Source organism: Pipra filicauda, unplaced genomic scaffold (assembly GCF_003945595.2).
Source record: "Pipra filicauda isolate LSUMZ 115617 unplaced genomic scaffold, ASM394559v2 scaffold58_size5111680_pilon, whole genome shotgun sequence".
NCBI classification, from domain to species: Eukaryota; Metazoa; Chordata; class Aves; order Passeriformes; family Pipridae; genus Pipra; species Pipra filicauda.
Genome location: NW_024104742.1, coordinates 4,588,010 through 4,612,825, shown reverse-complemented (window position 1 = coordinate 4,612,825; position 24,816 = coordinate 4,588,010). Strand labels below are relative to the sequence as shown.

The 24,816-nt window shown below is 40.8% G+C and overlaps 1 protein-coding gene across 4 annotated transcripts in view; it reads right to left on the bottom strand.

Moving 5' to 3' along the window:
- Positions 1 to 24,816, bottom strand: part of COL4A5 (collagen type IV alpha 5 chain) — a 78,008-nt gene that overhangs the window by 7,923 nt on the left and 45,269 nt on the right. Inside the window, exons 24-47 of one of the 4 annotated variants that reach the window (XM_027716433.2) lie at positions 24,600 to 24,791; positions 23,993 to 24,161; positions 23,251 to 23,343; positions 23,056 to 23,160; positions 22,385 to 22,482; positions 21,971 to 22,121; positions 21,220 to 21,333; positions 17,666 to 17,674; positions 16,842 to 17,009; positions 15,878 to 15,967; positions 14,943 to 15,092; positions 13,575 to 13,673; positions 12,485 to 12,574; positions 12,023 to 12,162; positions 10,965 to 11,091; positions 9,668 to 9,748; positions 9,001 to 9,099; positions 8,386 to 8,436; positions 7,422 to 7,607; positions 4,770 to 4,778; positions 2,500 to 2,508; positions 1,004 to 1,137; positions 584 to 656; positions 363 to 434 (exon numbers count right to left, since the gene is read on the bottom strand). In XM_027716433.2, coding sequence (XP_027572234.1) covers positions 363 to 434; positions 584 to 656; positions 1,004 to 1,137; positions 2,500 to 2,508; positions 4,770 to 4,778; positions 7,422 to 7,607; positions 8,386 to 8,436; positions 9,001 to 9,099; positions 9,668 to 9,748; positions 10,965 to 11,091; positions 12,023 to 12,162; positions 12,485 to 12,574; positions 13,575 to 13,673; positions 14,943 to 15,092; positions 15,878 to 15,967; positions 16,842 to 17,009; positions 17,666 to 17,674; positions 21,220 to 21,333; positions 21,971 to 22,121; positions 22,385 to 22,482; positions 23,056 to 23,160; positions 23,251 to 23,343; positions 23,993 to 24,161; positions 24,600 to 24,791 — 2,509 coding nt within the window. The remainder of the gene's footprint in view (positions 1 to 362; positions 435 to 583; positions 657 to 1,003; positions 1,138 to 2,499; positions 2,509 to 4,769; positions 4,779 to 7,421; positions 7,608 to 8,385; positions 8,437 to 9,000; positions 9,100 to 9,667; positions 9,749 to 10,964; positions 11,092 to 12,022; positions 12,163 to 12,484; positions 12,575 to 13,574; positions 13,674 to 14,942; positions 15,093 to 15,877; positions 15,968 to 16,841; positions 17,010 to 17,665; positions 17,675 to 21,219; positions 21,334 to 21,970; positions 22,122 to 22,384; positions 22,483 to 23,055; positions 23,161 to 23,250; positions 23,344 to 23,992; positions 24,162 to 24,599; positions 24,792 to 24,816) is intronic. The other 3 variants (XM_027716434.2, XM_027716435.2, XM_027716436.2) reach the window with 3 other exon arrangements.

Here is a 24,816-nt window from a genome sequence, read left to right as displayed (position 1 = left end):
GAGAGCAGACTAGTATTAGATAAAGCAAGGTGGAAAAGAGCATTAGAAACTGTTTATTGCAAGATCAGAAGCCAAGAGCTCCATCAATGCAAAGAATAAGTGTATATATAGGACAAAAAAGTGCTCTTGGTGAACTCCTCAAAGGACCACTCTTGCAGGAGTTAATCCATGTAGACTGGGCAGAGTATAAAATATTTTAGGATTACTTGTAGGGGCTAAAAAGTACACCCTGGAGCTGTGTTGAAGCTGTTGCTCACTTAACTACTTTCATTACTGGGTGAGACCAACTCAGTCTTACGTCTGTGCAACAAATTCTGCTGGCAGGGAGCAAAAGTGACAGTGCCACTACCCAGGACTCCTACCTGGTGGGCCTGGCAGTCCCTGGCTGCCTGTGAGGCCAGCGGGTCCTGCAGGTCCAGTGGGACCCTTCATACCTGAAACATCAAATGCACACAGTCACACAGTGAAAGAACATGCTGTTTTACAAACTCTGCTGCAGGAACGGCCAAAACAGGCTGTTACTGTGTCTGGAGGTTTTCACTTGAAACGCTATTTAAATGCCTGGGAATCCCCAGTTAAATACCTGGGAATCCTGGAACGCCTGGAACCCCGGGGTCCCCCTTCATTCCATTCAGACCCGGACGGCCAGGATCCCCCTGGAAAAACAGCCTCACGTTATTCACTCCTCTCCTCTCAGTTTCAGAAACAGAATGAAAGGTGCCTGTGCACAAACAAGCAAACTGGGGGCTGTGAAGGGCTGAGGCACACGGGAACGTGAGGCTGCATCAACAGCTCCAGCTCCCACAGGAATACAGCAGGGACATCCTGCCCAGATACTGGGGGATAATTAGGAAAAGACTCTTTTCCTTGCTATGAGACAGGGTGTTAGCTACCACATTTTGGCTTTTATTTTATTATGGAAAACTGCATATTCCACCCAAATACATTCCATTTTTATTGCATTTAAAAATTAACAAGGGGAAAACTCCATTTCTTGTCCTACCTGGCGTCCAGGTGGTCCTTGATCTCCCTTTGGACCAGTCAGGCCAGGTGGACCAGGTGGACCCGGGTTCCCTTTTTCCCCTTTAAGTCCTCCAGGGCCTGGTGGCCCTCGTGGACCTTCTGGGCCTGGTGCACCTTAACATTGCAGAACAAATATACACATATCAGTACATTTCAACCATTCTCCCCAGGTTTGTGCCTTCAGAATGAGAAAAAAAAAAAAAAGATATTTTGGCTTGACTTCCCAGCTCTATTTCAATGCTAAATTCAGGGTAAACAAAAAGGAAAACAAATAGAGGGATCATTTGCACTACCCAAATCAGGAACCAAGGCTCCTTATCTAGCTGAGGGAGAGAAGCAGGTCTTCCCAGAAGGCAGTGCAGCTCACCTGCGTTAGCAGCTTTCCAGTGACCAGAGCGGTGCCTTTACTAGGAGCCAAGAAACCCAAAATTAGATGGTACAAATATCCCCTCTGCTGACCTGCATTGCATTCACCATGTCTTAAGTGCTATTTAACAGCCTGGACTCCTTTTGAAAGCTAGTCTCAACAATGCAAAATGCTGCTGCTTTTTTGCTGTTAGGATATGACACACCTATTGAGCAGCCCTTATATACTGTCACCTGACTGCTGGACAGCAGGAAGCTCATCATTCTGCCTTCCCTAAATAATAATCTGAGTTGCAGAAACTTCTTTATGTTGAATCTCCCTCCGACTGATTTGTCTTTCTTCAGTAGAATTACACTCTGTAAATCCAATGGAGGAACTGGGCTGTTCTTTAAATATTTTCCCTTTGCTACAGCAGCATTAAACCAAAGCAAAGCAGTGGATTTAAAAGAAAATTAGGTATCTGCAGAGCTGAAAGATGAGACCTATACCTTTATGCCACCACCTAAATAGAAGGTAACAGTAATTTGTGGCAAACAAACTGTAAGCAAATGCAGGAACAGCTAGTAACATTTTACCAGTTAGATCTCATAACTGGATTAACAAAAGGATCTCTTTGCAGGCCAGTGCTATGACATTCCCCCCTGCAGTACAACAAATCCAATAATATTTATGAGTGTGCTGGATTTTCAGCTCTTCTGCAACCTTGAATAACTTAGCATCTCCTTTGACATCCTCATAGTCTATATTCAATGAATTAATCTGATGACTTGTATTTCTGCATGCAAATTTGAGTATAGAATTCCTTCCCTTTTTAAATCAACAGCAATTTTGTACCAGATTTCACACGTCTCCTGTAGCAGTTTCAGCTACAGAAAGCATCCCATCATGCAAGGATTTTTTGTGTTCATTTTGTTCTTTTATACTGGTCTAGTACTGTACACATGCAAAATAATACCAGGTTACCATCTGAGGCATGCTAATCAAACACATATGGTCTGCAGGGTAACCATAGTCCTTAAAGAGACAATGACAGAATTACAGGAAAACATCTGTTTCTCTTACATCAAGTGCAAGGCAGTAAAACAAATTGACCGAGTTAAGAGTCTAACCTGGAGGACCTGGAAGGATCAGAGTTCACCAAAGCCCAATGATCGATGTTAGAAGGGTCAGACATCACACAGTACAAAACAAGATTACTAGTGAGAAATAGTACAGATGACAGCATATACACTACACAACAACCCATTTCACCAGCATATTTTGCATTTACAATATAATCCACAGGCATGCATAAAACCACACGTGAATACGACAGGAATTTTCAGACACAAGTTATTCTGGTGACTAGGCTCTACTAACTTGACACTTCATTTAACAGCAAACTCAGAGCTTTACTAACAAATGTGTTATTGCTCTAACATTACAGCTAAGGCCTATGGCTGGTTAGTCCTGGCTCACAAGAGGTTTGGACTATGTAACCATTTCACTGACAATATTCAGCCTCTCAGGGCCTGGAACTTGGCAAACAGGCAGGTGAATTGTGAATGACAACTTAGTCTTGAGCAAAATTCTGCTTTGGGTAAGGGGGAAGTCTGACTTAACAGAAGGACTTATCACCACAAATCAGGTGTGAACCTCATCTATCTGTGAATACAATTCTAGGACTGAAAAGTAGGTTTACACCCACTTGGAAATGGAAGGCAGGATTGACATGGATCAAGAGGGCTGCAAATGCTATAGGCAAAAATAAAGCAGAACTTGCAAATTTAGAATTTGTTGTCTTTACTGTTGGCATTAGTCTTTCCTGATAAAATTATTCCAAGATGCTGATTTACCTGTTAAAGGATATTATGGAGAATGGCATGTGATAACATCCTTGGAAAAATGATTTAAATGTCCTCTTTCAAAAGGTAAGCTGGTTGTCCCTACTATGCTCCTAAGTTAATACATATTTTAGCTCCCGTGCCACTTGCATCTTTCATGTCAGTGAAATGATTTAAATATATCAACATACCACCATGCAATTTGCAGCTAAAAACTACAATAAATACACAACAGGTTTACCTCACAGCACTACTTCTTACATATTTGATAAATTATTTTAAATACTAACTGTAAACAGTTGTTAAAAATAATGACATGGACATTTCATTGTTACTGTTAAGTACTTATAAACTATATTTCACTGATAGGTAAGTTTTGCTATGATTTATAAATCTATTCATCACTGAATTCTGGCTGAGCACAAACACAGGGTGGAACAAAATGTGAGGCAATTGCTGAGCTCCTCCCAGCACCCCCATGATGGCAGCGCTCCTTTAAAGTGTGGTTGCTGCTTGGGTGACCACAGTTAAATTAAAAGGTAAAGCCACATTCATTTTTTTATATGACTGCATAAAGCTGGGATTCAAACTTTAGGGGCTGCCACATTTGCTACCTCACAGTGCTTAGGAGAGCAGGCTAAAAACTGAAATGTATTCCTCTATGGAATTTTCCTGACGTTTCTTTGCTTCCTGAAAGTCATCATAGCAAAACCTAAAGATATCTTTATTAAGTAGATATACCAAGTCATTTTCAATCCAGACACAGACGTTAAAAATCCTCCCAAGTGCCAGTTTGTGTTCCATGTTGATACTCTAAAGTTAAAATAAACTTCTGAAAACAACCATGTTCTCACCAATCCTGTCCCCCTGCCCTAGTGCCAGGGAGGGGAGGGCTGTGAGCTTTATTTTAATTAAATACTTGTAAAAGGAAGAACTTTCCTCGTTTCCTCTAAATGTTCTGATGAAGCAAAGCAATGGAACTAAGGATTTCTCTTCACTGAAAAGTTCCAGTGCTCTAAGTTGGGAATGTAAAGCATCACTCTTAGTCTGTATAAGTTTTCTACAGACACTGTTGGTATAAAACAAATATCTAATTTATTTAAGCCACTTGAGAGTGTCCAAAATCAAGAGTGGCAGGTGTTACAAAAATGAACGCTGCCACTTGCCCAAGCTGCGACACACAATCATACAGCAAAGGCACAGGAGGACAGTGCAGTGTGCTTTCTAAAAAAAGATGAAAACCACTATATATTATTTTCAACTGCACTGAGAATAAATTTGCTAAAACAAGTTTTGCAGCTGGGGACTTTATAAAAGCCTTGCAAATCTGGACCCACGTGGTTTTCCACCACGGGCAGAGCAATTCTATGTCCTTCCAGTGTTGGTCCCACAACAACATGGAGGAGGTGGCTGAAAGCAAACTCTGAGGGTTTTTTTTCCACCACAAATTAAAAGGTACGTCTGAAAAATGACTCCGCATATCTACTTTTAGACAATACAAAAGTATATAAGTTCATTTTCATGCAAAGTTATTATTTTGGAGTTACAGGGCTAACCTGAGGGACCTGGGAGTAGGGGGTCAGAATTCACCAAGGTCATCATTAGAACAAGGGGAAAAACATCAAAATTGTTAGAAATATCAACAAACTAACATATTCAACTAAACCTTTCTTTTTAGATTTAGCTCAATATTCCTTTACATACAGTGTGCAAAACACCAAACTATTATTATTCAGAGCAATGAAAACAGACATGTGGAGTAACAGCAATATTCTGTTGCCCTGGAAATTGGCTTAATTTTAAAATCAATTAATAAATCCGTCCCCAAACCATCTATCAATGTTTATTTTAGGGACAACTCAACTGAAGTCAGAGAGCTACATCATGTTTGACTTCATCACTGTTACTAATCTTAGAATATACACAGAAGTCAACAACAAACAGTGTACGCAAACAGCTTCTGGTTTTATTTCTGTCCCTGGAAGGGGTAATTTGACAGCCACACAGCTGCTTTTATGACTAACTGCCTTATGTTGAAATGTTACAAAATCAGCCTTCCAACAATAGACTGTGTTATCATCAGAAACAAAAGGCTGGAGTGCTGATTGTACCAGAACTGCAATAATAGTTTGGTTTATCCACATTAGTTCACACATAACTGAGCAAAACAAATGCTTCACTTTATACATTGCATGCAACAAAAATGGAAATAAGAGAAAGAGAGAGAGAACATGGCTGAGCAGAACCTCACTGATTGTTCCCCCCCATGCCAGTGCTCATAAATCTGCACAAAACGAGCCCCATCATTTCTCCACCTCCCCAGCTGATTGGAATCAGTAAGAACCTGATTTCTACAGGGAAGTGTGAACAGGATGAGAAGCTCCATAAAACCCCAGTGCTGCAGCAGAACAGAGAGTCTTAGTTGGCACTTTTATTATACATGAGATACTGCTTAGCTGATTTACTTGAATTTTTTTTTTAGAGTTTGGAGATATCCTCTACAAAGAATCTTTTAAAAAGGAAAGCCCATACTGTTACAGACCAATCAGGTTCCTGGGCCAAAATTTTAATTGCTGCACCACACCACTCTACATACAGAAAAATTACAGAAAGTCAAAAGCAAACTTGGAGGACCAATTTGCTGCAGGGATGCTCCACTGCCTGGTTAGAGCCCCTGGGGTACAGCAGGGAGTAGGTTCCTCCAGCAGAAAGGGGGAGGGCATGCACGCCTCATTCCACTGACCAAACAGGAAAACAGGAAGACATTGTAACTGGCTGTGCATTATTAACCCATGGGGCTGTTTCACACCAGTCACACCCAAAGCATGCTTAGGATACAACACAATTCAAGTATTTTTACTAGGACTAAAAGAAAACCTCATTATACTGGCAAACAGCAACCCAGTTTTTAAGGTGTTATAAATTAAAAACAAATGTTGTTTACAATGACTCATTTTTTGAATGCACAGTTAGGGTAGATGAAGATGAGTTCATAGCCCACTCTGCACAAGAAAAAACTCATACTGCCATTGAGAATAATAACATATGACAATTCCAGTTCTGGGGAAAATATTTTGATATAATTCCATTCTAAAAAACATTTTTCAGTGGGACAGCCTCCTCTTGTATCAGAAGCAAGCATGAGGAAAAAGCAATTCTTAAAATCTTTCCAAATGTTTACTGCAAAACTAAACTCTCCCTTGATACCCAAAGATGAACAATATATGTGTGTAGCAGCTATTTTACCAATATACTAACTCAAAACTAACTCTCCTCAGAAAAGTCTTTAAATAAAAGAATAGTATGAGGGCAGTAAAGGGCAATAAATAAAAATATTACTTCACCATTAATATGCAAAGAAAAAAAATCTGTCATCAACCAATGGCTTGGTTTGAAAGCAGTCTCCTTTAGGGAGAATATCAAGCCTGTTAAGTGAGATGAGTCTCATTGGTAGCAAAGTACTTCTGGATTCAAGATACAGCAATAAGCTTGAGCCAGAGCTGTGACAGGTTCATTAAAGTTCAATATTTTCAAGAGCAGTATCTAAATTCAAATGAACATTCTGTAACACACACACACAAAAAAAATCAAACTCTAATACAGGCAAGGTAGTTGCTCAGCCATGTTAACTCAGTATAGAGTTGTCTCATTCCCAGAATTAGTTGGTGCAGGAACAAAATGCAAACATGGAATGGGAAGATGAACACGGAGTCCACGGGAGCCACAGGACACAATGGAGCAATGACTTGTGTTACATGAGACGGAGATGAGCAGCTATCCGACCGGATCATGCTGTGGTGCTAGTGGGAATTTGATTGTCATGACTCTTACAGTGATGGGGTTTGTTACTTTTGGGTTTTGTGCACGATGACATTTGCTGATCATGTGACAAGTACTGCAAAGGTGTCAGACGTTCAGAGGTCGGTGCCGTGCTTGCGAGGTGATTACTGGGACAGCATGCGGAGAACCGCCCGCTCAGCAACGCCTTCGATTTTTGCTGCCAGGTATCAGAAACTCAGAGAAACCGGGGCTGTTTCATTTTTAGATACTGTTACTTTTGGCAACAAAATGCTCTGGTTGCCCACAGACCTATGCCATGGGGCTTGAACTTATCCATCCAAATAAACTGAGAGAGTTTGAAGGCTGATGACCTACCAGCAAAATATCAAAGTGTCAAAGATGTTTGCAGGTATGGATCATGCTCTTACCTGGCCTTCCTGGAACACCTGGTGGGCCAGGGCTACCTTTAGGACCTTCCAGAGGTGGTCCTGGTAATCCTGGTGGACCTGGTGGACCCTGTAGACCAGGGAATCCCTGGAAACCTGGTTCTCCCTTCAGACCTGGAAGTCCAGGGGGCCCTGGTGGGCCAGGTAACCCCAGTTCTCCTTTTTGCCCTGTAAAACCAGACAGCCACGTTACATTGTTACATTCTGTTACAAAAGGCCAAAAGTCAATTTGCAGAGCCATTTCTCTCTCTTGCAGAAGGTCCAAGTCTGGCCACAGCTCCCCTGTCAGTCAGACAGGGTACAATTGTCTAACATTCAGGAAAGAGTTAAGGCTAACAATTCTTGCAGGAGAAAGCAGTGTACCTTCTGACATGTTAAAAAGTCTTACTAAGTGTCACTTCACTACTCGGTGATGCTGTAAGTCAGAAACATCCTCTGAGACTGTAAGTCTATAAGCAAAACTCTCTGTGAAGAAATCTGTCTATATTAAGACTTCATAATTTTTTTTTTAGATATTGCTGAAAGTTAAGACATACTTGCAAAACTTTAAAATAAGCTGGAGGAATTTAGGAACTTTAATGCTATTGGAAAGGAAGCAATATAGCAAGTAGCTATACTTTTAAAGCAACTTCATTTCTCATCTGTTGTATGAATGCTTTATTTACTGAGACAAATCAGCAAAGTTCCACACAATGCACTAGGCTGTAGTCCTGTGTGCATTTATTCTGGCTGCATAATTGCTAGTTTACAAAATTCAGTGGTCAGTAATAAACGTCTTTATTACTGTGGTTAATTTAAGACAGTCTGCTGAGAAAAAAAATTGTTATTTTAGTTGTTGCCATGACATTCATTTGTTGCAGAGCATACAACACACCCTTCTTTTTTTTTGGTGTATAAATGTATTTTACATTCAACCTTTTAACAAGGAGCAACAGGGAAGCTTTACCTGACAATCCTGGGAGTCCTGGAGGTCCTGGGCGCCCAAAACCTGGTAAACCTGAAAAGAAACGCATTCAGTTAATAATGAACATCTAGCTTTCAGGTCTCCAGGAATGGGAATGTGAGGCTTAGAACAATGAAAATGCAGTTCATCTAAATCTGCGATTCCTTGAGATTCCTGGGATTCTCATGCACTCACCAGTCTTCACCAAAGCCAGAGGTTTTGCTGTTGAATGCATCTGTAACTTTCACAAGCATTTCCATCCGTTCCCAATCCATGTTTTTTCAGATTTTGGGAGATGCTATGTTTGCATTTTTTGTTTGGGGTTCTATTTTTAGGGCAGACATTACACTGTTTATGTACCCTGTAACTGAGCTGAAACAATACAGCCAACATGGAATACAGGAACGGGGGGTGGTGTTGAAGTCAGGTAATAAAATCTAAGAGCTGATTGAATTCTTGTCCTGGGCTTCACTGGCACCTCTGTGAGCCACCCAGCAGCTGGGAACCACAGGAGCAGCTCTGGAGGTGTAAGGGCAGTTACAGGGAAGAAAGGACAGAGTAAGGAGAACATCCCAAAGCAGAGTCAAGAGGAGAAAACAAACAGGAAGGACACCTAACCTGGTTCACCCTTCTGACCCGCTGGTCCCGGGATCCCGTCTCGGCCGGGCTGTCCCTTCTCCCCTGAGGGACCGGGAGGGCCAGGACGACCAATATCACCTAAGAGGGGAACACATTAGCACAGCCATGCCTAACCTACAACAAAAAAAAGCAGCATCCCCCCTCCCCACCATCTGAATCTGAAGGTGTGGCAGTGCAATACAAGATTCACAGGAGTCTAATCTTAAAATTAAGACCTTTCTCTCTCTCTTCTGGCAGTTTAGAAGAGGCTTTTAGGCATGTGACCTTTCAAGCAGTCACTGTTTGCTAAAAATAATATAATGCTTCCCTTTAGAATAAATTAAGTCTTTGCTCCTATATAAACAGGTTAGACCACTGGAGTACTTAACATAAATAAAGCTGGTAAATACTGAAACAATTAACTTGTTGTTTCAATAGTCAATAATGAATTGACTATGACAGTAGACACAAGTCCTCAAAATAAAGTTAAAACTTCTTTCTTTTCTGTTTAATTTCAGTGAATTATGTGTCTGCAATGACAGCACCCATGTACATATAGATGCATTTTCAAGATGTTAAAAAGAAGATGTTAAGAAGAAAGGAAGTGGCTTCATGTGTTATGTTTTTCACAGAAGCTGCTGATCTCTGCTGCTCTGTTCATGCTCACCTACTGGCCCAGGTGGTCCAGGCAGGCCAGGATTACCTGGAGGTCCCTCAATACCTTTTGGTCCTGGAATTCCTGGTGTTCCTGTGAAGCACAGGCATTTCAATAAAATTAAGCACAAAACTGGTTTTTCAGCAGATCTTGAAATGCCACAATCTGAGATGCCCAGAGTAACAAATGAGCTAATTTTACCAAGAGATTGTAATTGTGCTCATTTTGCAGATTTACAGCTGACCAAGGATGTGAATTGTAAAGCAAAGAGTGTACAGAAACAAAACACACTAGCACAGCTGTCCTTACTGTAACTCTCAAAACTGTCTTCCTAATTGTTGAGTGCCCATGGCCAAGGACACAGCAAGTCTGGCAGTCTGCTAGAAAATTACTATTTTAGAGACAGGTGTTTCTGCTTGACAACAAATTGGAAGCATTATGAACTGTGATTGGATAGTTCTTCCCCAATCCTCTTTTCCTTTTCCTGAAAAAGGATCTTAATAAAAACAGTCTTAAGAGTTTAGACTGCATTCTCACCCCTACAGCATGAGCTGAGTGGGAGGTAGGAAAACCAACGATCTGTTCAGTGTCTGCTCTGAACAGCACCTGAGCCTGACCAAGGCAGTGTCTCAATACACTGGTCTGGCTGTTCAGACTCTTAGGCACAACATGAAGCAGAGGGTAAAACCTGTCAGGTTCATGGTCATAGTTTTGTTCTCTTCTGAGCTTCCTGCTGCCATGACCAAAGTTATAAATTCCCTAATTTCCTACATCAAAGCAGCTCAAGCATAATTGTAGAACAGGTAAAAACTTTGTTTCTTTAAATTGTGAATGAATAACTGAGATATACCTGTGAACAATCTCTACTAATATTTTTTAGAGAAGATCGCAAAACCTAACAATTATGTTTCAGAGATTTCTCTTTACAACATACTTTTAGACAGTAAATGGTATGAAAAACAAGCTCTGTTTTCCTGATAGCACTTCTCTATTGATTCATGAAGGAAAAATATGGACACGAGTATTTGTGGGTCAGAGGATGTGAGAGTCTGATTGCTGTGGAGAGTGGGGAGCATTAGCTAACACAACTGCTACATCCCCTCAGAGCAGATGAATAATTTCAGAAGGCACTCTTAAGAGATGCATTCCCACACTTACTGTTGCCAATTCCAACAGCACAAAGCTTAGAAGCAGCAGGCTGCCAGAAACTCTGAAAGAAGCTGGAGCCCTCCCCCAGTTACCCACTGTGTTTAGCTGTGTGTACCAATATAAGCAGGAGGGAAAATGAAAAAAATCTGTTGAGAATTACCTGGGAATCCAGGAAGGCCTGGTTCTCCTTTTGCACCTGGACTGCCTGGAAATCCAGGCAAACCAGGATTTCCAGCTATACCTTTACTGCCTGGACTACCTGGGTATCCAGGCAAACCAAGGTCACCCTAGAAAACACAAAGCAGAAATAAGAACCCAGTCTTTATAAGATGGGTAAGCCTTTCTTGTATGTTCCCTGTCTTACCATCACATAAAGGTCATCATTATATTGAGTACACCTCTCCTTATATCCAGGGAATGTCAAACATCTCAACAGAAAATTCATCGGAAGTAGCAAGAGTAAAGACTTCAACAGTTTTCCCCTATAATTTTGTACAGAGTATCATAGTTTTTCCTCAGAACTGGCCTACATTGAGAAAAAAGTGTCTTCCTTTTTTCAAGAAGAAACAGAGATTTTTACCCCATGATAATGCAGAATAAAAAAAAAAGAAGTCTGTGGAGCTTTAATCATGCAATGTTTTTGCTAAATTAATTGTGCTCAACATCAGGTGTAAGGCATCACTGAAGACTGCAAGATATTCTGAAGATCTTTTTATTCCTTTTTTGTGGCTGGCAGAAAGGATGACATACATAAATGTTAATGCAAATATTTTATATAGACTTAAAAATTTTAAGCAATAGTAATCATACTATATTATTAGTAATCTATTCTGAAATGCAAGTTGTCTTAATTTTTTAATAATTAACTACATAATTAGACACAGGAACAATGTGATACTAATTGTATAAATCCCTAACAACTATGAAAGTGTCACAGGGAAGACTAGGCCACTAACTGAACCCAGCTTGAAAAGCCTGATAAACTATCTTCTCCTTTAACATGATTAAATTATATATAAATATTTTCACCTTTAAAATTAGAAATTTTTGCTCCCACCTGAAAAGAACAAACCACAGTCAACCCTGCTTGTTATTAATATACTTATATACATATTTACAGTTATACATAATAGATATTAAGCAATAGTTGAAAAAAATAATCAACAGAGAATCTAATTTCCTCATGGACTTTTCAATCGAAAAATTTTGTAAAGGTACCTTTGGTCCAGGGGGACCAGGAATACCAATGGTTGAAAGACCAGGGTCACCTTTCTCCCCTTTCAATCCAGGAAATCCTGCAGGCCCAGGCTGCCCTGGACGTCCTGCTATTCCTTGGCTGCCTTTTATCCCTGGGGGGCCTGTCCAAGAGATAAAGTACAAGTTTTATAAATATAAATAAAACTTCTGCAGTAATCTACAGAAATCACTCAAAGTACAGTAACTGAACTAGAAAGGACTAACAATTTCACTGGTTAGCTTTGAATACCTAATGTGTTTTTATTTTTAAAAACAAACTAAACTAATTATCTAAAAATCTCAATTATGTATTTAGGGCTTTATGTATTCCTCAACTTTATTGCTCTTTATTATTACATAGTACATACAAGCAGATCCATCTTTGTACTATATAAAAGGAAAACACTGTCCCAAATTAAGTAAAATACAAGCACAGAAACTAACCTGGAAGGCCCATCTCTCCCATAGCACCTTTTAATCCTGGAGGTCCTGTTGGTCCTGGCTGCCCAGGAAGCCCCATGTCTCCCTTGATGCCTAGGAGAGGTGTGATTTAGTTAATTAATGGCAATAATTAAAACTTTCAGATATTCATGCATTCTCATATGAATCTGCTTGTCATCTAATTACAAAGGCAGTGGATTTGAAGTTGCTTTAGGCCTCATACTGCTCCTACATGCTTTTTCACACTCACTTGTAGTAAAATATTAAAGACCTTCAGTTTGTTCCAAGCAAAAATTCGATCAGGGCAACTGCTTATTTGTTTTGAAGATTAGTCTAATGAAATGGGTCAAATCTCAGTCTATGATTTAGCCACCATCTGAAACTATTTGGTACTGGTGTGACTTGGTCTCTCCTGTGTTGTTCTGCAGAATGAACACATTATCTCTTTCTTACCTGCAACAGGTATTGAGCAGCTTCTATTACAGAATTAAATGCAACCTACAATGCCCAAACTAGTTTGAGTCCTGGATGGTTAAAAATATTCCCCAAGCCCAACAAGATATTTAGAGCAAGACCTACATTAGACACAGCAAGCAAGGACTCAAGATCTCGGAGAAATTGTTACAGCTGTGGGGAGAAACAGTGCAAAATAGAACTTGTTTTCCTGATCCTTGCAATTCTTTAAAGCAAAGATGTGACACCCAGAAACACCTGCAATACATTCATTTGGCCATTTGCAAAGTATAATCATTAACAATATAAGAAATAAACATTTGAAACAACAGGTCCTGTTGGCAGATCCTGCAGTCATGTTGCTTGCTGAAGCAGCAAAGCACTTTTCCAGTCATCCTAAAAGCTACTCTAATCTTCAGTGGGATCAGCTTTAAAGCAGCTTTTGGGTCTGTTTGAAGGAAAGAGCTCCAAGCATGCTGTTTGGATAATGACTTTGAATGTCCCAAAACTGTGCTGCAGTTTTAAGTGTAAATTTCTAAGCTTTGCTTAGATATACCTGGATTAACATCCCAATTCCATGTTATGAAAGCTCATGCAAATTCTTACTCAAAGCTGTCCCTCTGAGGCCTTGTTTACTGACCTGGCAATCCTGGCACACCTGGTGGGCCACTAAGTCCTGGTGGGCCTGGGTCACCTGGGAGTCCTTGATAACCTTTCTGTCCTGATAAACCAGGAATACCTCAAAGGAAAAATATACAGTTTATTGTTATTACTATTACTACTACTGTATGTTTTCTTTCACCTTAAAAGATCAGATGTAGCTATAGGTGAACAAAAATCCAAATAGGGATTTTTCTTCAATAAATATAATTCCTCCTAGTTTAGCAAAGAGAAGTATCACAGAACACAAAATATTGGTTCTGGAAAGATTAAAATTACTACAGAACAGGAACAATATAAGAAAGAAGAGGAAAAAGTAACTTTCTGACTACTGCAAATACACTTCATTCAGAAGGACTGTCTTTCAGATGAGCAGATTCCATGCTAACCTTTCTGTATTCACCCTGATTATTTATATACAAGTTTAATTACATTGCTACACCAGAATCACTTTGGGACTAATACATTATAAAAAGCAAAGCATGTGTTTTAGCAGATTTTTCCAAATTCCATGTGGTTGTTATCCCATACAATGACTTTGTGTTGCCCTGCCTTAAACCTGCTTCTACAGCTCTTACTTAACAGAGGGGAAAGAAAGAAAAAGGAAAGTAGTGTCTCAGGATCCTACCTAGGCTTCACAGAAATTAATACAATAGATAAATTAGCACAATAATGGCTGGGACAACATTAGGGAAAGGCATTCTGGTTCTCTGTAGGGTAGAATATTTTTACTCTTCTCAAGACTGAATTAGAGTTCAAAGGAGATATCAGAACCCCAAGTGGGGGAGGAGTGGAAAGCCACCAAAAGTGAGAGAGAAAACAGACTTGAGTGGACTGGGAAAAACTTTCAGGCTGCCAACTTCCCAAGTAGAAACACACACACAGATGACATGTAGCTCAGAGGTGGGTAAACTTAGAGACACCCAAAGGGAGAATCTGGAGGTGGTGCATGAGCAGATGACCTGTGTAACTTCATCCTAGAAGGAAAAGGCCCGAAGGCCTTTGAGGCAGCAGGAATGCAGCCAGTGCAGCAGCCATGACAACTATCTCTCATCATGCTTAGGAATAACACCTAGAAGACTGAACTGTAATCCTGCTGAAAGCACCTCAGTGCTATTACAATATTGCCATGTGCCAAATAATAGTATCATTGCAAACTAACCATACAGAGGAACTTGGCCATATAACCCCTTTAAAAAGGCCTAAAATATAAGACCCGTAAGCCACAATCAAATTCTCAGTTTTTTTTTTTCTGTAAGAAAGAATGAACTGTAATGGATTCAGTCACAGCTCACTATTATCTGTAGAGGACAAACCACCTCCCCAGACCACATGCAAAGTTCTTTACCTGGAACACCTGGCTCTCCTTTTTCTCCTTTTGCTCCCAGCTGTTTTGGATCAACTTTTCCGGGTGGACCTGGCAGACCTGCTTCACCTTTGATGCCTTTCTGTCCTACCGGTCCAGGAGGCCCCGGCGGACCAGGCAACCCACTGTTACCTACAGCAGGAACAGGTAACAAAAGGGAAAAGAATATAATCCTTAAGGTAGGCTAATACATTTGTAATGCTTTTTCTAACACAGGGAGTCCATGATTTAGTCATGAAGTTGGAATTCACTAAATGATCAGTCAGGTTATGCAAGGCTGCTCACAAGCACCTTTAGCCCTGGAACAAAGCCAAGGCATGGAGTGCACGGGGGTGTCTGTGAGCTCTGGGCAGCCCAGCACAGAGGAACCAGCTGTGTCTGTATGAGCCACGTTTAGAGCTCCCAGAGCCCCACCACAATGGGCCACCAGCAACAGCTACAGCAGCTTTGGATTCACAGCCTCCCTGTTCCGAGGAGATAATTGGGGTTTTCTTCTACCAAACTCTTCTTCTCCAACAAGGGGGTTAGGAAAATACAGATAGAAGAGTTTCTCTGTGATACCTACAGAGCTGATTTTGGATAACCCCATAACCCAAACCTACTGATTTTCTTCTTTCTGTTCCTTTAAGCAGACTTCACAACACACTTCAGAAATATTGCTTTACTTCAATGCCATCCATCCAAAGGAAAAGTTTTTAAAATAGCTAACAACTCATGACATCAATTAAACAGTGTGACTGAATGCTATGGCTCAAAACTCCAAAGCAATTCTGAACATCAGCACTGTCAAAAGAAGAAAACTTAAGCGGGTCCCAATAACGAAGATCTAGATGTTAGTATTACAAATCCTCCTTCCACACAGGACGTGGAAAACAGCATTCTGCATTCTCTTCTGGGGTGTATAAAACAAACATTACCTTTCAAACCAGGCAGGCCATTTCTTCCAGGAGTTCCTGGAGGCCCTGGAGGACCAGGAGCTCCCATGACGCCCATCTCACCCTTGGCACCTAAAGGCATTGAGTCACCATTGTCATACTGAACAAAACCTCAAGACCTACCAGTACCTTAATTTTACTTTCCCTGCCCCTCTATGGTATTTATGAACCAGCACATACATATAAAGCCTGTGTTAAGGCAATTACAAGCACTCAGTTCTTGTATAGATCTAAATCAGATACAATGACACTTGAAAATTGGCAAATTTTCCACAGTTAAGTCCTGGGAAGAAAATTTGCAGTGCTCTGTTATGGCAGAAACCATATTTGTACCTTCAAGAAGTTTAGTTCCCTGGTTTGAAATACAAATACTTGTTTGAAGCAAACTTGAATTTAGTGAAAGCCAAGAAGACAATTAAGCATACACTACTTTTAGAATGTTTTGTATTGTCCCCTCTATCAAAAAGAGGGACTCTCACTTTTGAGATTTCTGTTTCAAAGGACAAAACAGACTAGCTTAACTGAGTAGTCTAACATGTAGAATAAGGAAAGTAACATTTAAGACTATGTAGCATTTGTAATTATTTTCTTTAAACAAATTTTATTTCTAAATTGTAGCAGTGACTAGAAAAAAAAATCACAAAATAAATTAGAAAAGTATCACAACAAAGATGATCAAAGTCACATTTGAAAGTTATGAAACAGAATAACGTGTACAATATTTGAATCAAGTTACATGGAAAAGTGGAAAGGTAACAAGGATTTTAATGCAACAAATTTTGTTACAATTTTTTTTAAAAGTATGAGATGTAACAGTTACATGTATCCAACTTTAAATAGGTAGGATAAACATCAAAGTTCAATAAGCTGTCATGGCCAAGCATAAAGAGCATCCATCTGTAACTACAGTTTGGTCTTTATCCACAAGTAAAATATATGAACTTACCAGGAAACCCAGGTATTCCATCCCTGCCAGGTGGCCCAGGTGAACCCTGAGGCCCTGGTAGACCAGGGGGTCCTGGATATCCGGGGGTTCCTCGGTCACCTGGAGGACCAGGAACGTCGAAGCCTGGAGGACCTGGATCCCCTTTCTCCCCTGGGATGCCTTGCAACCCTAGAGAATGTTGTTAAGACACAATCTTTTAGAAAAGTCGGGCAAGGCTGAGATCTGTGTGTCTCTGGGTGCACTGCTGTAGGAATAGCTAAGTTTTATTTGCAGTCCATTCCTAGCAGTGATGAAAACCCTGCAATTCTTCTAAAGCAATTTATTTTTTAATGGCTTCCAAGTGTTAAAAGGCCATATTATCCTGAAGATAGGTATTACTAAAATTTTACCAAGGTGTAGCAAACGCAATTTAAAAAAATAGTCTCTAAAGAAAAACAACTGGCTTCAACAACCCTTTAAGCCTGACTTATAAAGCAAAAAGCTAAAATTGATTAGACTGGTTTGTGTTTTATAACTAAGTATTGCAATTCTTATATTTCCATTAATGATTCTGTTTTACTACATCCTAAGATAACATTGGCTGAATATTTTTGAAGGATAGCAAAATTTTGCAAGGCCTTACATTTCCCCAAATGAAAAATATGAATTGTCAAAGTATGCTTAAGATTGTTTAATGCTAATGACACTGAGCTCGAGGCACTGCCGGGGTTTCCCTCCAGTGCACGGTAGCAGTGAAGATGCTCACTCTGGAAATGTAGCTGACAAAAAAGGATTATTCATTAATCTGAAATTAAGAAAAGGCTTTGGTAAAGAAACCACAGTACCTGGGGGACCTGAGGTTCAAAAGCCAACGAGTTAGAGCTCATCAGGAAGTTGAGACAGGTAGCAGTAAGGAGTTGTAATAGTCGTTAAGTTAGGAAACAAAATAAAGCACATACACATTAGAACAAGGAAAAAAAATCTACCTAAAGTTACAGAAAGCAGATCTAAGTACAAAGAATTCAACAGTAATGCAGTTAAGAGAAACCACACTGCAAGGACACTCCAGGTTTTTTCAAAGTCTTTTTCAAGGTGCAGCCACCACTGTATGCAGAAACAACAGTGAGATATTTTCAAATATTGATGGTGCATTTTAAAAATAAAATTGTTTTTCCCTCTCTTCTTGTCTAGTATTCTCTACAAAAGTAGAGAATAAGCTTTTCTGATATGTTTTTTTACAAAACTGCCATATCTAGATACTGGCTTGAACACCTTCTGAACACCAGAGAACATCCTACCAATCAGCTTCTTGTTGGCTGGCCTCACATTCTTCAAACAGGGATTTTCAATAGATGCTGCTTCTTTATTACACAAAAAGCCTTTAAATATTTCCCCCCATTCTTTTAGTTCTATTATGCAAATGTACATTGTTACACCCACAGACAGTATATTGAATGTTACGTGCTGTGACATAATCTACTGAGATAATGACACCACCGTGCCAAAACTTCGTAAGTAACTCCCAGGCAGCAGAACTTTGTAATGGTGACCCCACTCTGGGCTGCAGGAACAAGTTTAGGGAGTGATGTCATCATGTGTTCTTTGCACATTGAAAAGGCAGATGGAGTTTTCTTGATGGCATAAGCTGTAGACTTGTATTTATTTAATGATAAGTATGCTCCCCTTTGGCAGCAGCTTATCACTGCATTAAACTGTGGGGTCATGTGCCTGGAACTGCTTCCTCTGCAGAGAAAAAACAGTACCAGATGATGCTTAAGGGAATGCACATGCTGTGTGTTTAAGGGCTTTCTATCAGCAGGAGGAAAAAAAAAAAAAAAGGAGAAAATAATGTATTACCCAATAAGAGGACAAACTCCTTATCTAGAATGATAAAGATACTTTTGCAAATAGAAATTAATTCTAATTGAATTTCTGGTTCTCAAAAATGTAGCCACATCATAATTAGAATAATACAGACAACACAGTAAATTCTAAAGTAATTTGTTACATATTTAAAAAAAAAAAAAAAGGTTGAGCTACTGCAAACTATTTGAATAAACGGTGGTGCAGAGAAAGAAAACTCTGAACAGGGAAATTCTTCCAGGAATTTTCCAAATTATCTGGAAAACAGAGCCTCAGAAACTTTACCCTAATGTTGCATAAAGAAACAGAATTAAAACAGCCTGGTAAAACAAGCAAGGGATGGGAGATGGGAATGTAAGACATTCTGCACAAAACAGAGACAGAGCAGTGCCAAGGGAAATAACAAGGATTTCTCAAGCATGCATTAGAGTTCAGAGCCACCATGCTGTTAGTAGCCACAATGATTAGTCAGTACAGACATGAAGAGTGAAAACAGAGGCATTTCAAATCCATCAGCTCTAGTGATCATTGTGCATTTGCCAACATTGGTATTTTGCGGGATAAATCAGTGATCACACGAAATCAAATTCTGGCTAACACCAGAGGAGGTGTTACAGGAAGACAAAAGAACATGCATTGGATGAAACGTTCGAACTCATGCTAATACATCCCACCCCTCACCCCAAACACACGCCTGTGTTCCCTGCTGTTCCAGTTTAGCCCCAAGTGCAGCTCAGGACTGTACAGTCAGCACAGCAAGCCAGGAACAGGATCCAGCCCTGGCTCAGGGAACCCCTGTGCACATTGCCCAGACCCCTTCTGTCCCTAGCTCTCAGTACTGGGCACATTACAGGCTTGCTGGTGCACTGACCACATGTTCCTTCCCCACTCAGAAACCTGTGAAAAAACAGACCTAGACATGACCCACACTTTATGCATGTGAGTAGAACTCAAGCTCCACGGGTCTACTTATTCAAGTGCTTGCCTACCTTTAACTTAAGCACTTTATGAACTGGGAGCTGAGATTCGGCAAAGATCTGAATATGATCAACTAATCCACGACCCATGGTCTTAACAGCTGGCCATGAATTTGTCAGCATGCATTGCAAACAATGCCAAACCCAGTGCTGGCATACAAACACATTCAGAAAGTGTAGCTCTCAAACATGCAATGCAAACATTCACACAGGCATGGCAAGAACCAGATGGATTTTGAAGGGTTTGTTTCAGGGCAAGGCTGCTCAAGTCCACAGAAATGTTCTCACTGTGGTGACTGCCACATATTTGCAACATCAAGGGTTGATGCACAGCAAGCCCATTCACTGAATGAAGGGGAAAGGAATTTCCCTAAACAAACTCTGTGAATAGAATGATGTGCATGCATGCACATGTACCCTTTGTGCACAGAAATGGAACAAGTTCATATCTTCATCAGTCACCAGTCATTTTGGACAAAAGATAACCAAACTCACATCAGAGACATTATTCCTAATTATCACCATTCTTGGATTCTACTTTGTCAATCTAATTTAAAGCTATCAGGACTCATAAAACTTGTTGGTTTTGCAGAAAAAAAAAAGTGCATGAGGGAATCAGGAATCCCAGAACTCAGAGGTTTCTGTAAGAAAAATTCTAAAGCTCTTTTCTAGCTGGGCTTATAACAAGATAATTGTGTGTGTGACCTCTTTTATTGACAGGCTTTTGTTAAAACAGTATCATGTCACTACCTGGAGAACATTTTCTCCTCTACAAAATAATGAACCTGCTAGTTTGGAATAGTCATGATTTCTTCCTTTCCACATTAACTTGAGTTAAATTGTGCTTCAGTTTCCATTAAAGAAAAAAAGAAGAAAAGAAAAAGTGCCTGGCCATGCTAGGGAGAACCTGAATTACTGACTTGATTTTGCACTCAACAAGTAAGTAGAGGGAAGACAAACAGCATCGTATAGGGAATTGAGTTTGCTTTTTTTCCAAACCATAATTAAATTTTCTAGATGAAAATGTAAAAAAATTATTAAAAAATACCTCTCACCTAGTGAATTTGGAATACAGTTTGGTAAGCTAGAAAACCATTTCAGAATTTAAGAACCATCTTGCTGTTTGAAAGCAATGTAAAAATAGCACAGTACAGGCAGCTCAAAGCAGCTTTCCTCCTCTTCTGTATCCCAAAACCTCTGCACTAACATTGTGCTCCCTTCTGTCTTGTCCTGAAGAATATGAACTCTAAGGATAAACTCCTTCACAGAGATTTTGGCACTATCTGTGCACAACACTTTCTAGAATTTCTGTTGAGACTCTGAGCTCTCTCCAAATTGGGCTTTTACACCCTCAAGATTTATGCAAGTTGTGCAAATGGCAGGGCTGAATGTAATCCCACTCTGATTTCAGTAAACATCATGATGTACCAAGTTTTGCCAGCTTGACTGGCAAAACAGCCAAGCTATTAGACATGAAGTCTCTATCTTTTCTTGCTGCCTTGTGTAGCTGCTTGGTGCAGGCCAAAATAACCTAAGGGTACAATTCATGCAAGTTTTACCTGGGGGGCCAACTGGACCTGGAGGTCCTGGAGATCCAGGTGGACCTTGACCACCAATGCCAGGGATGCCTGGTGGGCCTGGGAGTCCTGGTGGTCCACTTGGTCCAGGATCACCTAAAAGAACACTCTTGTTTAGTTAAATACTGAACTCAGTTCAGAGACACTCACTTTCAGAGTGCCTGCACATTGTACTTGATGTCTCGTTCTTGAAAGCAAACAAATATTGATCCAACACAGGAAAAAACACACTTTGGAGGCTATTTCTGAAAGCCAGAGATTTGTCCTGACTCAGTGTGGAATGCTTGCAGTTTAGGTTTCTAGGCTACCCACAGACATATTGCATCATCATCCACATCAAACTCAACAGGTGCTCTCCAGCAAACCAGGCTGGGCAGGTCAATACAGACCATGACCAAGAACAGCAATAAATGAATTGTAATGCTCTGCATGTTGAAGCACAGTGTATCTAAATGACAATTATCCTATTGATAAAGTTTTACCCCCACGTAAACGTGATTTGTCTTTAGAACACAGACTTTCAGGTACTGACTCACAGATTGGTATTTACTCCCTTGCTTGCCTTTTGAGAAAACAATCTTCCATTTACACAGGTGTGTATGATTTGGAAAAATGGACCCTGAAGTAATTGCTCTGAAGTCAACACTGCTTGTATTTAACTGCCATATGCCTCCCAGCACATCTACATTTTTAAAAGTTCAATAGGGAAGAGAAAGAGGAGAGTTCTCCATACCTTTGGGCCCTGGAGTTCCATCAAAACCTGCTCGTCCTGGGAGACCAGGGTTTCCTGGGAAGCCAGGATCACCTTTAGGTCCTTGAACTCCTTTTATGCCCGGGGGTCCTGGGGGTCCAGGTGGTCCTGGAACTCCGAATCCACGATCTCCCTATTCCAAATTAAAAAAAAAATTAAAAGGGGGTTTTCTAAGTTTATCCTCTCCTAAAAACATTCAAGTAGCAAAGGAAAAATGACCATCATCTTACAGTGCAATTTCTATTTTACTACTCTCACTCAGACCTCAGGCAGAGAATGTGACTTCCCTTCTCATCAAAAGCTGAGAACAAGAGGTGAAATCCTCCTCACAATCTTCCCACTGATCCAGAAAAACTTCTAAGATAGGGAAGTTTTATACTAAACACAAATACAGACCTTCTGTCCCGGGAAACCAGGTGGTCCAGGAGGTCCATCTAGTCCAGGGCGACCTGGAGCTCCTGGAGCTCCGGGGGGGCCTGGAGTCCCTGGGAAACCTGCACATAACATGAAGGTTAGGGCAGGAGAAAGGACACCAGAGAGCATTAAAACAACTCTTCCAGACATGCCTAAGGCCCATGAAAAGAGGTTCTGTGCTAGCTCAAGTGTCTTTGGGGGTACTTGTTTGGCTGAGGTAACTTTTGAGCATAGTCTTTGCCACAGAGGATCTCTGGGACTCTCAAAGTGGGGCACTGCCCATACTGTGTGCTTTTGCAAAAATTACAAACAGTTGATGTCAGAACCATTAACATCTTGAGACAGCATTTGGAGATCTTTTATTGAGTCAAGCTCATTTCCCGAAGTTTTATCCGTTTGCTTTTCTGTCCTTGGTTTACTGAAGAATGTAAGTGATTGGGAAGGAGCAGGACAGTGAACAGAGAAAAAAAAGAGCTCAGCAGTTTTTTCTCCTGATATTTCTGAAACTATTATAAAGATGTATAAACATAAGACAAACATCTTTTAAAGGATTCTCGAGACAGAAAACAACTCACTAGGAAAAAGTGCAGACACAACCCCCCTATGTCCCCTCTTTCAACCACTACAATACAGCACCATGGCAGTAAACACACCTTTTGGGCCTGGTGGTCCTGGAAGTCCAATGCCAGGAATACCTGGCTCTCCCTTTGCACCCGGGATGCCGGGTAAACCACGCTGACCTGGCTGGCCAGGATCTCCTGTGAAAAGAAGAACATCAACATAGTTATCCAGAATCAGTCAGAATAAAACGATCTTGGAATTCCTTGGATATCTAGCTGCTGCTTTACCTGGGAGACCTGGATCACCACTTCGTCCTGGAGGACCAGGGGGGCCAGGAACTCCTGGTTCTGTAATAGTCTGTCCAGGGTCACCTTTTGGACCTAAAACAAAAAAGCAGAAATATGAGGCACTAAGTAGGAGTTTCTTTTCTGTTTTTCTTTCAGCAGAAAAAGGTGCTTACAAAGAACTCAAACACCAGCAACACTTTACCCAACAGGTTTTCCACTCCCAAGCCCCACAGAGCACCCAGAGGCTCAGAAGCCTTGTTCAATGTTAAGACAGTTTTCTTGCAATGTTATTTTTTTCTAAGCTTTGTCCTAGGTACCATCAAGTGAATAGTATTTTCCATAGCTGACACCAGCACAGCTTGATTAGGATTTGTGTAGTTGACAAGCAAGTAACAAAAGCAAACTTGTTCAAAGCAAACCCTTGTTTTCAAAAGCTGTTGTAACTGCAGGATGGTTAAGCACATGCCAGACAGTTACAATGCACTTCCACTGCAGTCAGTGGGGAAGGAGAAGCTTCTCTGGAGGTCAGAGCAGAAGGTGAGGCACAGCAGTAACACGGCACGAATGCTGCTCACTCTGTGATTCTGTGACGACCCTCAGCAAGGGAGCTCATAAATACCAGGTCTTACAATGCCTCTGGGAAAATCTTAAAAGCAGCATCGTGTTCTGAGAACTATCTGGGGCAAAAGGGCAAAGCTTGGTTTTGCAGTGTTTGCTCAATGGCACACAGAGACCCACTCACCAGGAACACCAGGAGGCCCTGGACGGCCGGATACACCTTGGATGCCCTTTTCACCAGGTGAACCTTGTGGACCAAAACCAGGAGGTCCAGGAAGCCCTTTTTCTCCAGGAAGACCTGGTATTCCTGGATCACCTGGAATACCCATTTCTCCTTTGAATGCAACACTGCCCTGAAAACAGAAAGAGTAGCATGGGAAAGATCATGTATTTACTATCAAAGGAGTGAAGTGTTTCATCGCTTCTGTTTTGAAACTTTTGGGCACTTTCTACCCTTCCAGCTCTTAAGACCATGAGCTGCCTACATCTTACTAATATGGGAGAGAGCAGGCCTAAACCTGGCTCCTTAATTCTTCCCACTACATTGGTGAGATATAGACAAGGGCAGAAAGGACCATCTGACACTGCCCAAGAGAAGTCTCAGCTTATTTCTAGAGGCACTGACAGATTCAGGAGGTACCTCAGTGCATCATCAGTAGATTGGCATCTACTGAAGAGCCTTATCACACTCAGAAAAAGTGCATTGCCAGTCCTCTTCTCTGCACTGTCAAATGCATGCAGGACTTCCCCAAATATCCATCCAACCAAAGACAGCATAAAATGGAACTCACAGGTTCCCCCTTAGGGCCAGGTAAACCTGGCAGTCCATCTCGACCAGGAGTGCCATCTATGCCAGGGAGACCTGGAGGTCCTGGGAAGCCGGGGTCACCTTTGTCACCTTTCATTCTTGGAGAAATTAGGACATCCCCTGGGTCTCCTTTAGGACCAGGTCTCCCAGGAGCACCTGGGGACCCTGGGAAGCCCTGAGGGAATTAAAAAAAAAAAAAA